The following is a 12924-nucleotide window of genomic DNA, read 5'->3' as shown; positions in this document are numbered from 1 at the left end:
GCCATACATAGAAGCTTTTCAGCCACATAATACAGAGGAAACCTATTGGTCTCAAGTGTTGCTGCTTAAAGAGAAACAGAAGACAACTTTGAATCTTCTATAGTTTATGGTTGTATTATATTGTATGAGTTTTACTATTTACAATATTTTTAATTAGAAGAAAATTAGCAAATATTGATGTTAGGAGCTGGAACCAGTAAACAATTTTTTGCTTAAAAAACAGCCAATCAAATATCAAGATAGTTGCTGATTATTTTTTGTTATTCAAACCCTGAACAAGTTATTTACATGCAGCGTTATGTTTGAAATGTACCACAAAGAAGGTGCTGCTACAATTCTGGGTCGAAAAAAAAACTCAGTACATCCAGGAATAATTCTTTATTGAAAAACTATACAATGTAAGAGCTTTAGTGTGGTTGCCTACAGTAGATGAACTTTGACCTTTGTTGGTCATAATGAGCACACAAATGTGAGTCTAAAAATTAAGCTGTTTTTACAGGAGCACAGCGTGCAAGGATCTCTGTGATGTACGTGTTATTTCTGGCAACAAGCTCCTGCTTCATTCTCCGGAGCTCCGCCTTCACCTCTTCTTCACTCACGGCAGCAGCAGAAAGTGACTTCGCCTTCTCCAGGAAGTCCTGGATCAGGTTTTCCCCCACCTGAAGGACAAGAAGCACATCAGTGTTACAATAAGCTCAAAAACTGTTGCAGTTGTTGGGTAAAAATGTTTATCTCTGAAACTCCAAAGAAAAACAACTTAGAGATAATTAGGGGAAAATGTAATCCTTCAACTGAAGTAGGTGTCAGTTGAAAAATGTTTTTTTTGTTTTGATTGTCATTATGTCCACTTATTGATACATTAACATGTAGTGTACCACATCATTTAACACTGTGACGGGAACAAAACTTTACAATGAGTACTTTTGATACTTGAGTCCATTTTACTGGTTGTAATGACTTCACATTTACTTATATCTGCATTACTTCATTTTTTTTGGTCACTTTGTGGCAGTGGAAACAAGATAGAAACAACAGTGACTTAAGTGGTCTTAAGTCAAATATTCACTCTACCTTTAGCTTCGTTTTTGGTCTCTACCAACTCTTGAAAGACATATCTGGAGCTGCTAAATGCACCAGTTGACACTGAGCAGGTAGCGTACAGTGTGTTTTAGAGCTTTTTTGTTGAAAACAGCTGGAAAACGGCCCCAATCATACTCCAATTTTTGGAACTACAGTTCTCTCCACACAATGCTTTGGGAGATGTAAACAGGAAGTACAAAGTTGCCATGGAGTCAGTTAGTTAGCTGTGGGCTACAACTTGAGCCTTGTCTTTCTTAACCTATCTTTTGTTTACATTTTGGCAAATTGGCACCACTAAAAGTATGCTTAATGAGCTATTAGCAGTTCCTGTTTGCTACGTACCCATGGATATACAGGCAGCTATCACTAGATTACTTTGATACTGAAGAAAACTTAAAAACATGAGGATTCTCAGGCAAGTTCTGGAGTTAACGTAATTTTTTATGGATTTATGGATGTTTAACATCAGTTATGACTCAGAGAAGGAGTATGACCCCGCTGGGGAGGTGTGCATCACAGTTTGAAAACCTCAGTTTTATATTATTACAACCGTGTTTTACTATATTGTCATTAATTATCTGTTTATACACAATTCTCTACTAGTAAAGCCGTAGCCTTTCTTGTTTCTTAAGTTTTTCTCGACCTACTTGTCAACTATGCAGACAGTGTGAGGTCACCGTGCATGACCATATAACCAAGTTAGGACAGCTGGATAATTGCACCCTACTTGTTTGTCTGTCCGTCGTCTCTTGGCCTCAGGCTCTTCCTCCAGCTCGGACTTCTCGCCTGCAGGTTCCTGGAACTCCTCCAGCTCCTCCGCCTTCTCCTTCGCCATGGCAACCACCGATGGCGGGAAGCAAGCCAACTCGGCAACGTGGATTCCAAAACTCTGGTCACACACACCTGAACACACAGTTAGGGCTACATCAGTTTGGAGACTTCATGGACCCGACTGGATCACATTAATCATTACAAGACTTCTCTTGAGTTTTAAGCACTTTTAAAAGCAGCTGCACACTATGTGCAACTAAACATGGACAAAATAATGATAATAATAAACTTAATAATAAAATGTTCTAGTACTCTTTCCACCTGTTTAAGTCGCAACAAAAAACAAAACATTAAGACGACAATTTATGGTTTTATAGGGGTTACGTTCTTGACTATTTCTCCACTAGTTGCCTGGCAACCTCATGGTAAAGACAAGACTCCAGGAAGTAACTGCACTTGGCCAGGAAATACTGCCCACCCCCCCAGTAAAACCACAACTGTTTATACATATTTATCTGTGTGGATTAAACAAAACAAACAAGATATAACGTGTTAATTCGAGAGCTTAAGAGTAGACTGATTTTGTTATCTTTTGACAAAGTTAAGGCTAGCTGTTTCCCCCCCCATTTCCAGTCTTTGTGCTAAGCTAATATCAGCTGGCAAAATCAAATAGGAGGACTTGCTGCCTTTCTCTCATTCATCTTGCTAAAATTACCTTTTTTGGTAGGGTTTTTGCTTTGTAAGTCGGACAAAATAAACTATGCATAAGCACATAAATCTTACATTTTTCAAAACTACACAGTAAGTAGAAAGAAGAGTCCAGAGAGCTAAATAATAAATCTAACTGAAAATAGTTCCTTCCTTTTTATCAGTTTACTCCCATATTAGGGATAGGACACTCACAAAACTGCATAAGCCATGTGTAAAACCATGTGTGGGTGTGCGCTGACCTGGTTTGACTCGGTACAGCATGGTGAGTGTGTTGTGGGAGGTCAGGGCCGTGACGTGCAGGTTGTGGACGGCGGGCTGCTGTGCTGCCAGCGCCGTCAGCTCGTGGAAGTGAGTGGCAAATAGACAGAAGCAGCCGATTTTGGAGGCGACATGTTCGCTGATGGCCCAGGCCAGACCGAAGCCATCGTACGTGGATGTGCCTCTGCCGAGCTCGTCGATTATGATGAGCGAGTTCTCCGTGGCCGAGCTGGAGGGACGGCACGGGTGATGAGGAAAAGGCTTGCGTTATCATCTTTGTTTAGTGAAAGGACGGCACGGGTGATGAGGAAAAGGCTTGCGTTATCATCTTTGTTTAGTGAAGCTGTAAACAAGCTTATGTGTCTGTCCTTACCGCAGAATGGCAGCCGTCTCCAGCATCTCGGACATAAAGGTGGACACTCCTTTGACCTGGCTGTCTCCAGCTCCCACCCTAGCCAGGACACTGTCAATCACGCTAAGCTCCGCCCTCTCGCAAGGCACAAAGCAGCCAATCTGAGCCATCAGAGCGATCACACCCACCTGCCGGATAAACGTCGACTTGCCACCCATATTTGGTCCTGCAGACAAGAGGGGAAGTGTTGTAGAATGTGAATCATGTGTGATGTTGAGGTACAACATGTAAAGACAGAAACACAGAAGAAATTATGTTTTCAAAACATTAAATGTTTAAACTGGGTATTCCCTCCAATTTTCCTGTTCAAAGATGATCTCCGTTTAGTTCAATTTGGGTATTTTCATAGTTGGACATTATTTCATGTGTTCTCACTCAGATATCAGCAATTACACTGTAGCCCGTTGAGACCAATTAGTTCCAGAAAAGGAACTAAACTCAAGAATTCAGAAATAAAAATCCCCTTTGTGCATTCCTTTTGTTTCCACTGCATCTGAGAAACTGAATATTAGGCAAATTATAACGTCTGAAATCGATTGCGGTAATTGAAGCCCAATTTTCACACACAAGAATTTTGGCACTTCTCTTTTCCCCTCGAGGTGGAAACGCCCTACTTGTGAGTATAATGTTATAATTACCAACAGGAATAATGGCCAAAACTTCAAAAAAAAGATCCAAGTTGTAATAAACCAGAATTATTCTTTAACTTTAATATTTTCATCATAATAACTGAACTGTGGACATTTCACGTTGGAACTGCGTCACCTCTTCACACCTGTTATAATATAGAAGCTCTTCTCTCCCTGGATGAAGGTGATGTCGTTGGGTATGAAGGCGGTGTCTGCGTCGGTCTCCATGCAGGGATGCCTGGCCTGCTGCAGCTCCATACGCCTGCAGCCGTCTGCCAACAGGCAGGGCCGAACATACGGCACAGGAGCAGAGACGGACGCCACGGCAAAACTCACCACTGCGTCCAGCTGTGCTATTGCGCCGCTCAACGTCTGCAGGGGATCCACGTAACCTGGTGGTTTAAAGAGGTTAACACCTGAAATCAGTTATCACAAGGATAGGAGACTGCAGCACATGATTGATGTTTGATTTCCATCTGACCACAATGTCACCAACTCTTCTTATTTAAAAGTTCAAAGTACTGTACATTTTATTGACCTTTGTAGAAAATGTGAATTCAATCAATTAGTAAATGTCACGTAATTCCATGTAATTTCGATACCTCATTTTTCTTCTGTACGTCAAATCAATGCCATGCTGACGAGACAGTGAGCAGCATGTGATGAGATTCCTCACCTGAGGCGATGTTGATTATCTCTTTGACGATGGCATTCTGGGCTTCCTCATACTCCTCCCTGTTCTTGGTGTACTCCTCGTTTAGAGAGCTCAGCTTACTGTAGACATGTGAAAGGGCACATGAACGAGGACAGACCATCAGCTGACAGGAAGAGCAGGGGGTTATCCGAGACTGACAATAAGCGTGTGGCACACAGTGAGACGGACCTGTTTGTGAAGCGCACTCCGTTCTTCTGAACATCCAGTGTGGTGAATTTCTTGTTGTTCCTCAGACTCTTCTCCTCTTTGCAGGTGACTCTCAGGTAAAAACCCAGCATGGCATTTGATTCCAGCTTAACCGTCTTACCAGCATCCAGACCTGAAACATAACGTTAATATGATGAGCTCAAACTGGAATTCAAAAAAGACAGAAACAAGTATAAAAAAAACTAACTCCATTTGCCTATCAATTTGCTGCCATTTATCCAGGTCGTTGTAGCTCTTCCCAACCATGTCCTTCAGGCTCTTCCTGGGGGATCCCAAGGCAATCCCAGGCCAGATGGGATAAACAATCCCTCCAGCTTGTTCTGGGTCTACCCCGGTGTCTCCTCCCAGTTGGACATGCACGGAAAACCTCCACAGGCAGTTGTGCAGGAGGCATCTCATCACAAGCCCAAACTACCTCAACTGACTTCTTGCAATGAACTCTTCTAATTCCTCCTGGATGTCCAGGCTCTTCTCTCTGTTCCTTAGGCTGAAGGAAACTCATTTTGGCCGCTTGTATTCATGATCTCATTCTTTAGCTCATCACCCAAAGCTCACGACTATAGATGAGACTGCAAACGCGAAGCGAAGCCCTCATTTTACTAGTTGATCAAAGTTTAAACCCTCACCTCACATATGGTCATAAACAATATTTGTAAACTGAAATAAAATAAAGTGATGTAATAAGGTCACCTGGTTCTAAAACTATCTTTGTTTTCACTTAGATCAAATACAAAATATTAGTACGGAAAGAAGAATTTATGGTTTAATTGATTCTGGGTATTTACTCCAAGTGTGGTTGTACTTTAATTTCAACATGTAAAAAACATTCATAATGTGCCCAATTTTCCGTATGTTGACTTTCAGAGCAAATGTATCGTGATGATATGAACACATATAATTTTACCAAAATATGTTCTCTAGAATTAAGATTCTAAACACTGAGACTTTGACTTGTTGCTCAAGGATGTATTACTAAACAGACTTCATTCAGATTTTTAATCTCTGTCTTTTAGGGTTTTTTTTATTAGAACATGATGACTGCATGGTGTAATCGCCATTTAGCGCATCTTTAAAAAAAACTCATCATATGCATGCAATTACTCCCTTAAAATACAGTATCAAACTCCCTCCCTCATAGATTAATAGATCATCTTCATTTTGGTGGCAGTTATATCTGTGTGTGTGTGTGTGTGTGTGTGTGTGTGTGTGTGTGTGTGTGTGTGTGTGTGTGTGTGTGTGTAATCACCTAGTTCTCTTGCTGCACTGTTCAGAACTGCCTGCATGCTCTTTTCCAGCGCGTCCATCTTTTCTCTCAGCTCACTCAACACTGGATCAAACGACGCCTTCACCAGGAACTCATGGTGGTCAATCTACACGTAACATGCAAGAAAAGATACATGGAAACAACATGTATAATAGATGATATACAAATGTAGTGCACAGAAATACTCAAGAAAAAGACCTGGTTCATGTCCAGAGTGGTTTCAATCATCTCCTGGTACTTGACAAAGTCAGTCTGCAGGTCTCTGAGAGGAGAGAGGAACACCGCCTCCAACAGAACCTGATAGCTACCTACAACACACACACACACGAAATCAATCAGTGTGAATCTTCTCATCAAACTCTCTGCAAAATCCTGCATCATCATCAATACCCAGATGAATGAATGTTGAGGAGGCCAAAGGAGGAGCAACGCACCACCACTACAAAAGGTGTACAGCACGCACGCACGCACGCACGCACGCACGCACGCACGCACGCAGTATCGGCTGCAGTTTTGTGTGTACCTGAGTATCTCTCCAGGGCTGTGATGAGGGCAGGGATGTGGGTCACAGCCTGGTAGACGCGGTAGCAGTCCTGCAGCGTTGCCGTGTGGCGGTGAAACTTCTTGGCCAGACGGTGAAGATCAGGAAACCGCCGCAGCAAGTCCTCCTGACAGGTCTGCCTGAGCTCAGAGTCGCACACGAAGCTCTCCACCAGGTCCAGCCTATACACAAACGCATAAAAACGGCAAGAATATCCTCAACAAAATGTGAGCTTCTTGATCCAAATACTGAAGGTCCTGGCTGGAAATGATTAAGTTTATAAGCTTAAATTATTGAGCCGATATGAATTAAAGTTTAACTGTGAGAATGCGGCTCCTGAAAGTGACACGGTCCGCTAGAGAGAAGATGATCTGCTGTCATTAAGGAGAGCAGAACAGCAATAGCAGGCTGAGATGACACACTCACAGTTCAGTAAAGAAAGAATTTGAATTTGACCGGCTTCATTTTAGCCAACACGATCCATTAAAATCTGCATCAAGACGTCTCTAGTAGAAATATCTTGCCAGTTTTCTCATCATTGTATTACCTCTCCTCTATTTTGGTTTTGTCCATGAGTGGCTGTTTGATCCATTGGTTGACCAACCGCTGACCCTGCGGCGTACGGCACTTGTTTAACAGACCGGCCAATGAATGAGCTCCACTGGTGTCGTCAGGGGATCCCTGGGAGATACAAATCCAATAGCTTGTTTCAAAGCTCTGAAAATGTTTTTATAATAAATATCTCACACGGCTTCTGTAACACAAACAATTGCTCAACAACAACATGATACATATTTGATCAGTATCATTAGTGCCTACAATACATCTCCAAAAGACATCCACACCCATGTAAAATGTGTCAGCAGCTGCAAAAGAAGAGGCTCAGTCTCAGCTATTCGGTTTCAACAACTCTTTACAAAAACAGGTCACAAATAATGTGATGGTGATATCACGACATAATAACTTATTGACAGAGCTAAAGGATAAGACTGGTGTTATTTTAGCTTTCATTTTTTTAAGGAATATTTAAACATTTTGGGAAATACGCTGATTCACTTGCCTCTTGAGAGTTAGATAAGATTGATACCACTCTCATGTCTGATAAACAAACAAGATATAATGTGTTAATTAGTGAGATTTAGAGGCGCTGGTACAAAGATTTTATTGCCTTCACAGAGAGCCAGGCTAGCCGTCCCCTCGCCACTTCCAGTCTTTATGCTAAGCTAAGCTAAACAGCAGCTGGTAGCTCAAAATACTACCCTGAGTCTCGACCGCTGTTGCCATGGAGAAGAAGCCAGTCTGGGCGTCATAGTTAACTTTTACCTCAAAGTCTTTGTGTACACAGGTTTGTAACTTCGACTTTTTATCAAAGAATCAGATATTTTTGCAGTTGTTCATCATTTCTACTGATGATTCAAACCATAGAGGTGAAATCCAGCTGTGAGTCATGTAACATGGTCTATGGATAAAATGAACGAGACCAACGCTAGGGTTAAGAAACAGAATGCTTCTTTTGTGATTTGGGTGAACTGATCCTTTAGGTTTTTTTTTTTCAAACTACTATGGCTCCTATGACCTGGTTCCTGTCACTGACCTGGAAGAGGTTAAGAGCCCTCACGGCGGCATTGTCCAGCCTCATGTACTGACCCAGGTCCAGAGTGGTCAGACTGAAGGAGTTGAAGTTGGACTCGTCAGAGAGCAGTTCAAGGAAACGCACCACTGCAGCCAAGCACGACATCGCCACCTGTGAATGAAACCACGCGCAGAGCGAAAGACTTTTCTAATCAATCCACACTTACCGCATTAACATACAATTATGACATAAATAATAAAAATAAAGACACATAACAAAAGTAAAATGGAGGATTTCTAAGTGCTAAGTCTTGCACGAGTATTATCTTCTTCCATTTTACGCATTGCATTTATTTATAGTTTAACGTTTGTAACATGTTTTGTATGTTCCACAGACTTTGGTAATATTTAAGAAATCTGGATTTGAAGAAACTGGTCATGCTGTTCCTGTTTTGGGTTTCTTACTCGTCTCAAGTGAATCAGTTGTAAGTGTCGGGGAGCTCTTTCTTTTGTTCACCTGTTTGTCCAGCTCAGGCAGCGTGTTGCTCGCCACAGTCTCTCCTCTCTTGGCCCTCAGCAGCCTGTTGAGATCCTGGACCATGTCCTTGCTACTAAACTCTGCTCTTTTCCTGTCAGAGACCAGCATGCCGCCTCGCTGTACCACCTACACAAAGAGAAAAGAGCGATTTTGTGTGTGCTTGTTTGTGTCGTTTGGGAGACTTATTGAACATACAGTGGCACACTCATCTTTCAGATGGAGCACAGATGTTTTGCTGTTATCATGTCTTCAGCCACCACATACCTCCCGTAATTTATTGCCATCGGTGTTGCCTTCACCCTGGGCTAAGAGACACTCTTTGGGGCTGATTTGGACAAGCAGGGACTCCAGGTTGGAGAAGATCTCGTTGTCTGGAAACTCACACACACCCATGGTCCGCTGGGCTGCATCCACATAGCCGACCCCGACCACGCGCTGTCCGTCAGCTCCTGTTGTAGACCGCACAGCTACAACTCCTGCACAACCCTCTGCTCCAGTCCCACCACCAAACAGGATCTCCTCAAACTGAGTCAAGTTTCCTGGAGAGGCCTGAGAGTGGAGGAAATGGGTGAGACAGAAAAACATATAATTATAACAAACTTTTATTTTATAATCCAATATCTGTTTTTTGTGGGTTGCATCCCTGTTGTAAATGTATGAAGAATATTTGTCTGATATAATGCATTGCAGTATAACACACGTCACAGTATAATTATTTTGATGTATGAGCATGAACCCGTTTCTGCATTGTTCAGAGGTTTGATAGCTAACTTCGTAACACAATGCAGGTGATGCAGAATAACAATAAATCAGTGTTTACTGTTGGTAGAGATGAATACAGAAGTGTGGGACAGCTGCCTGCACAGCTCAACAACAAGAACAAAATCTGCATCATTTGTACAATATCATCAATGGGCATGCTCCTGAACATTTGTGTTTGTACATGGCTATAACACCTGGGTCAGTGTGTGTTCACGTAAAGTGCCTGGTGTAAATAATACAGCCAGAAGCCCTTTCTTTTCACTGGTGCCATACTGTGGAAATGTTTGTCCTTAAATATTAAGTTTCACTGGTCAGAATATCGACAGTACTCGATAACCAACACAATACCTTGAACTCGATCTTCCAGTCGTGCTCCTTGCTGCTCTTGCTGTGGTTCTTGTACACTTCTACTCTGTACTGCTTCACCAGCAGCAAGTCTTTCACAAAGGCCTCAAAGTTCAGCTTGCTCAGGACCACACTCTCCAGCTTGCGACTCCCTGTAGACCAGCAAGCTCACATTAATATTAAACACAACGTGTGCGCTTACAATTCCCACAAAGCGAACTGTGTATTAGCAACATACAGTACCTTGCGAGACTTCAGCAAATGGATGCACTTGTAGCTAGCTTAGCTAGCGGCTACATCTACGCCTCTGAGTAAATGTATCAACAACTCGCAGCTGAATTAGCTTGCTAAACAGTAAACGCAGCTTGCAAGCTTCAGCTACCTACGTGGTTAGCTAGGCTTACGAGGATAGGTTACCTGAGCCCAAATATTTGATGACCCCATTCGTCTTGAAAACTTCCTTCGCGGCGAGTATGGCGTCTTTCCCGTGAACGGTGTAGTAGTCGTTACGGTCGAATATTCTGAAAGTAGTGTCCGGTTTCTCCGGCATGGAGAATATGAAGTTTAGAAAGCTGTGTTCGGCCGCAGTGTCCATGGACAGGCTCTGTTTCGGCTGCACCGCCATGCTGGAATCTCCCGCCACCGCTGTGGCCAAACAGGAAACTACGTTCCTCTTCGTCTTCTTCGTCTTCGTGTTTACTGGCAGATCGCAAACCAACGTATAAGGTGCATACCGCCGCCTACTGTATCGGTGTTTCTTGATTCATGGCATTAAATCACCAGAATACTAACAAAAAAATTAATTAAAATAAACAATATTTTCTTACATTTTATAAACAACCTTTTGTCTTAGAATTGTATTACAAAAAACAAAAGAAAATAATTTGCAAGTCTCTTTTTTTACAAGTCGCTCTTGCTTTGGCTCTGCTGTTGCCTTTCAGTTGTTAATTTTAAATAAATTAAGGGGGCCTAATTTTGCTACTTTTTCTTAATTAGCAGCCTTCTGGTGAATTACCGCCGCCAACTGTGCTGGAGTGAGGAGCAGTTTTTTAGAGGCAAATGCTAATTACATGTAAAGTGGATGGATGAAGTGAGTAGATAATACTTAACAAGCAGCACAAGGAAAACAAGCATGTATAACTCAGTAGAGGAAGAAGAAGAAAAAGAGTGAGCTTAGACAGAAGATCTTGTAGTTTAATTTACATTGCATTTTAGCCTTTTGTTTTATTTAAAATAAATGTATAAGCTATGCTTGATGTTTGTTTGTTTCAGAGCTGACATGTATGCAAGCCCAAAAACAATAAAAAGTTTTAAGTCTTAGGGAAAACTACAAACACTGGGTATCATAATTATACGGTAGTTGGATCCGAGTGTATGTGCTTAAGAAAAAAAATTAAATAAAATTCAGCTGAGGGGAAAGTCCTAATAGACACAAATACAATACAATAGAAATTGAAGGCTAAAAACAAAGATAACTACATGACTGTGTGTGAGACACTTCTGCTCCCCTTTTCCAGGATCTGTTAAAACACATTCAGCCATTAAGATCCCTGCAGGACTAATTCCATTGTCAACTGCAAAATGTGTGCGTGTAAGACAATATGTGAGAATTTGGTTTGGTCTTACTACAAATGTATGATGATGTCCTTTCATCTGATCTTAGGAAAGAAAGAACTTGATATCAGGTCTACACTACTGGCTGTACTTTCCAGTTCACTGTCCTCGGTATTCTGGCAGACCTCAAGTCTGGCATGAATTGAATAATTCATCAATTGTAAAATGATAAAAGCGACAACACGGACTAAAGTCAACGGAAAACATTTTGTGTTACAGTGGCCTAAATCCTTCAGGAGTGAGAGACTGGAGCCTGATTGATGACTAAATAAACCAATTTTTTTATGTTGTTTACTACAATATTTTATTTACTTATATTGGCTGTAAAGAAGATTAGCCTATTATTAGCCTATTGAAACTTTCTATTTCTTTTACCTTCTCAATTTTCAGAGTGGCTCTATGTGGGACTATTTTTTCAGTAGAAAATAGTTAAAACTGTTGACAAATTTAAGGGTAGGAAGGAAAATTGCTAAAAACACGGATGACTTCCTTGAAATCCAGAGGAAGGGGCCTAATTTTGTTAATGCTTGTTAAGTGGAAAGTGTAATCACATGGGTATCAAATTTAGATTTAACTTTGGAGACAAGCTGACCACATTGGGGCTGTAAGTGCTGAAAGTGAATGGATCCTAATGGACTATGGAGGATTAAGGATCAGGAGACGAAATTTGCGTTGAAACCTTCCCTTCATGAACTGTAAATGACCATGGTAATCACACACCACATGCAGGAGGACAACAAATCAGAGCCATCGCAAAGGTTAAGGAGCTCAGGCTGTCATGAGCCTCGCAGCACAATTGTCCTCGTTTGCTGACAGAGATCATGCGCTCATGTTAATGACTCTCCCATTATATATTATACAGCGAGAGCTTTAAACTTCAGCCACTTTCGCCTAAAAAGATTGAAAGAATCATACCCGTCGTTCACACACCAACACTGACCATTTGTTTGAGATTTATTCAGCCACCACTTCACTAATTATAATGTGTTTTTAGCCACACTAGCGGCGCGGCTTTATTGATGGCAATGCAGGTCTGCAGGTCTGCAGGTCGGTCCACCACTTTGGTCCAGACTCAAATATCTCAACAACGAAGAGCCATTTCAGGTCTAACTGCGCAAAAGTCTGAGCTCCACGTGAAGTCACGAGCCGGCTGAGCTGTGTCAGAGAGCGGTCTAGTTCCTGGTAAAATAACATAATCAGAACTAATGAATGGAGACGGACGATGATACAGTATGTGTCAAGTGATGAGATGCAGAAAATTCCGTTGCTTTGGGTGGGGGGTGGGGGGGCACTCTGTGATCACATTTAACCCTGCTGACGAAACCAAAATATTTTGACGTAAGCGGCACCTTGACGAATGGGAAGCTGATGCGCACGCGGCAGCCGGTGTTAGGCTTTATAAACGCGGTGCGCACCGGGAAACGGGGGTAGTCTACCAGACCTGCCGGGTAACTCAGCCTCCAGACTTCTCTCATCTTTTCTTCTCTTCTTCAAGAGTCAGGAAG

At 42.0% G+C, this 12924-nt stretch overlaps 1 protein-coding gene across 3 annotated transcripts; it reads right to left on the bottom strand.

Annotated features, from left to right (window-relative positions):
• Nucleotides 1–370: 370 nt before the first annotated feature.
• Nucleotides 371–10430, bottom strand: msh2 (mutS homolog 2 (E. coli)). 3 transcript variants are annotated; one of them, XM_070926669.1, is made up of 16 exons: nucleotides 10223–10430; nucleotides 9809–9957; nucleotides 8963–9247; nucleotides 8678–8824; nucleotides 8183–8332; nucleotides 7136–7269; nucleotides 6571–6770; nucleotides 6192–6355; nucleotides 6030–6153; nucleotides 4745–4895; nucleotides 4538–4635; nucleotides 4008–4253; nucleotides 3194–3398; nucleotides 2802–3049; nucleotides 1808–1983; nucleotides 371–659 (listed from the first exon to the last, which is right to left on the bottom strand). In XM_070926669.1, the coding sequence occupies exons 1-16, from the start codon at nucleotides 10428–10430 to the stop codon at nucleotides 483–485; spliced, it is 2862 nt and encodes a 953-aa protein (XP_070782770.1). In that variant the 3' UTR covers nucleotides 371–482. The 3 variants fall into 3 exon arrangements, with proteins under 3 accessions (XP_070782770.1, XP_070782772.1, XP_070782773.1); XM_070926671.1 differs by having other exon boundaries at nucleotides 6246–6355; XM_070926672.1 differs by lacking the exon at nucleotides 8183–8332 and having other exon boundaries at nucleotides 6246–6355.
• Between the last annotated feature and the right edge of the window lie 2494 nt (nucleotides 10431–12924).

Source organism: Enoplosus armatus, chromosome 20 (genome assembly GCF_043641665.1).
Source record: "Enoplosus armatus isolate fEnoArm2 chromosome 20, fEnoArm2.hap1, whole genome shotgun sequence".
Lineage (NCBI taxonomy): Eukaryota > Metazoa > Chordata > Actinopteri > Centrarchiformes > Enoplosidae > Enoplosus > Enoplosus armatus.
The sequence above is the reverse complement of the archived record's forward strand: the minus strand, read 5'-3'. Positions and strand labels throughout refer to the sequence as shown.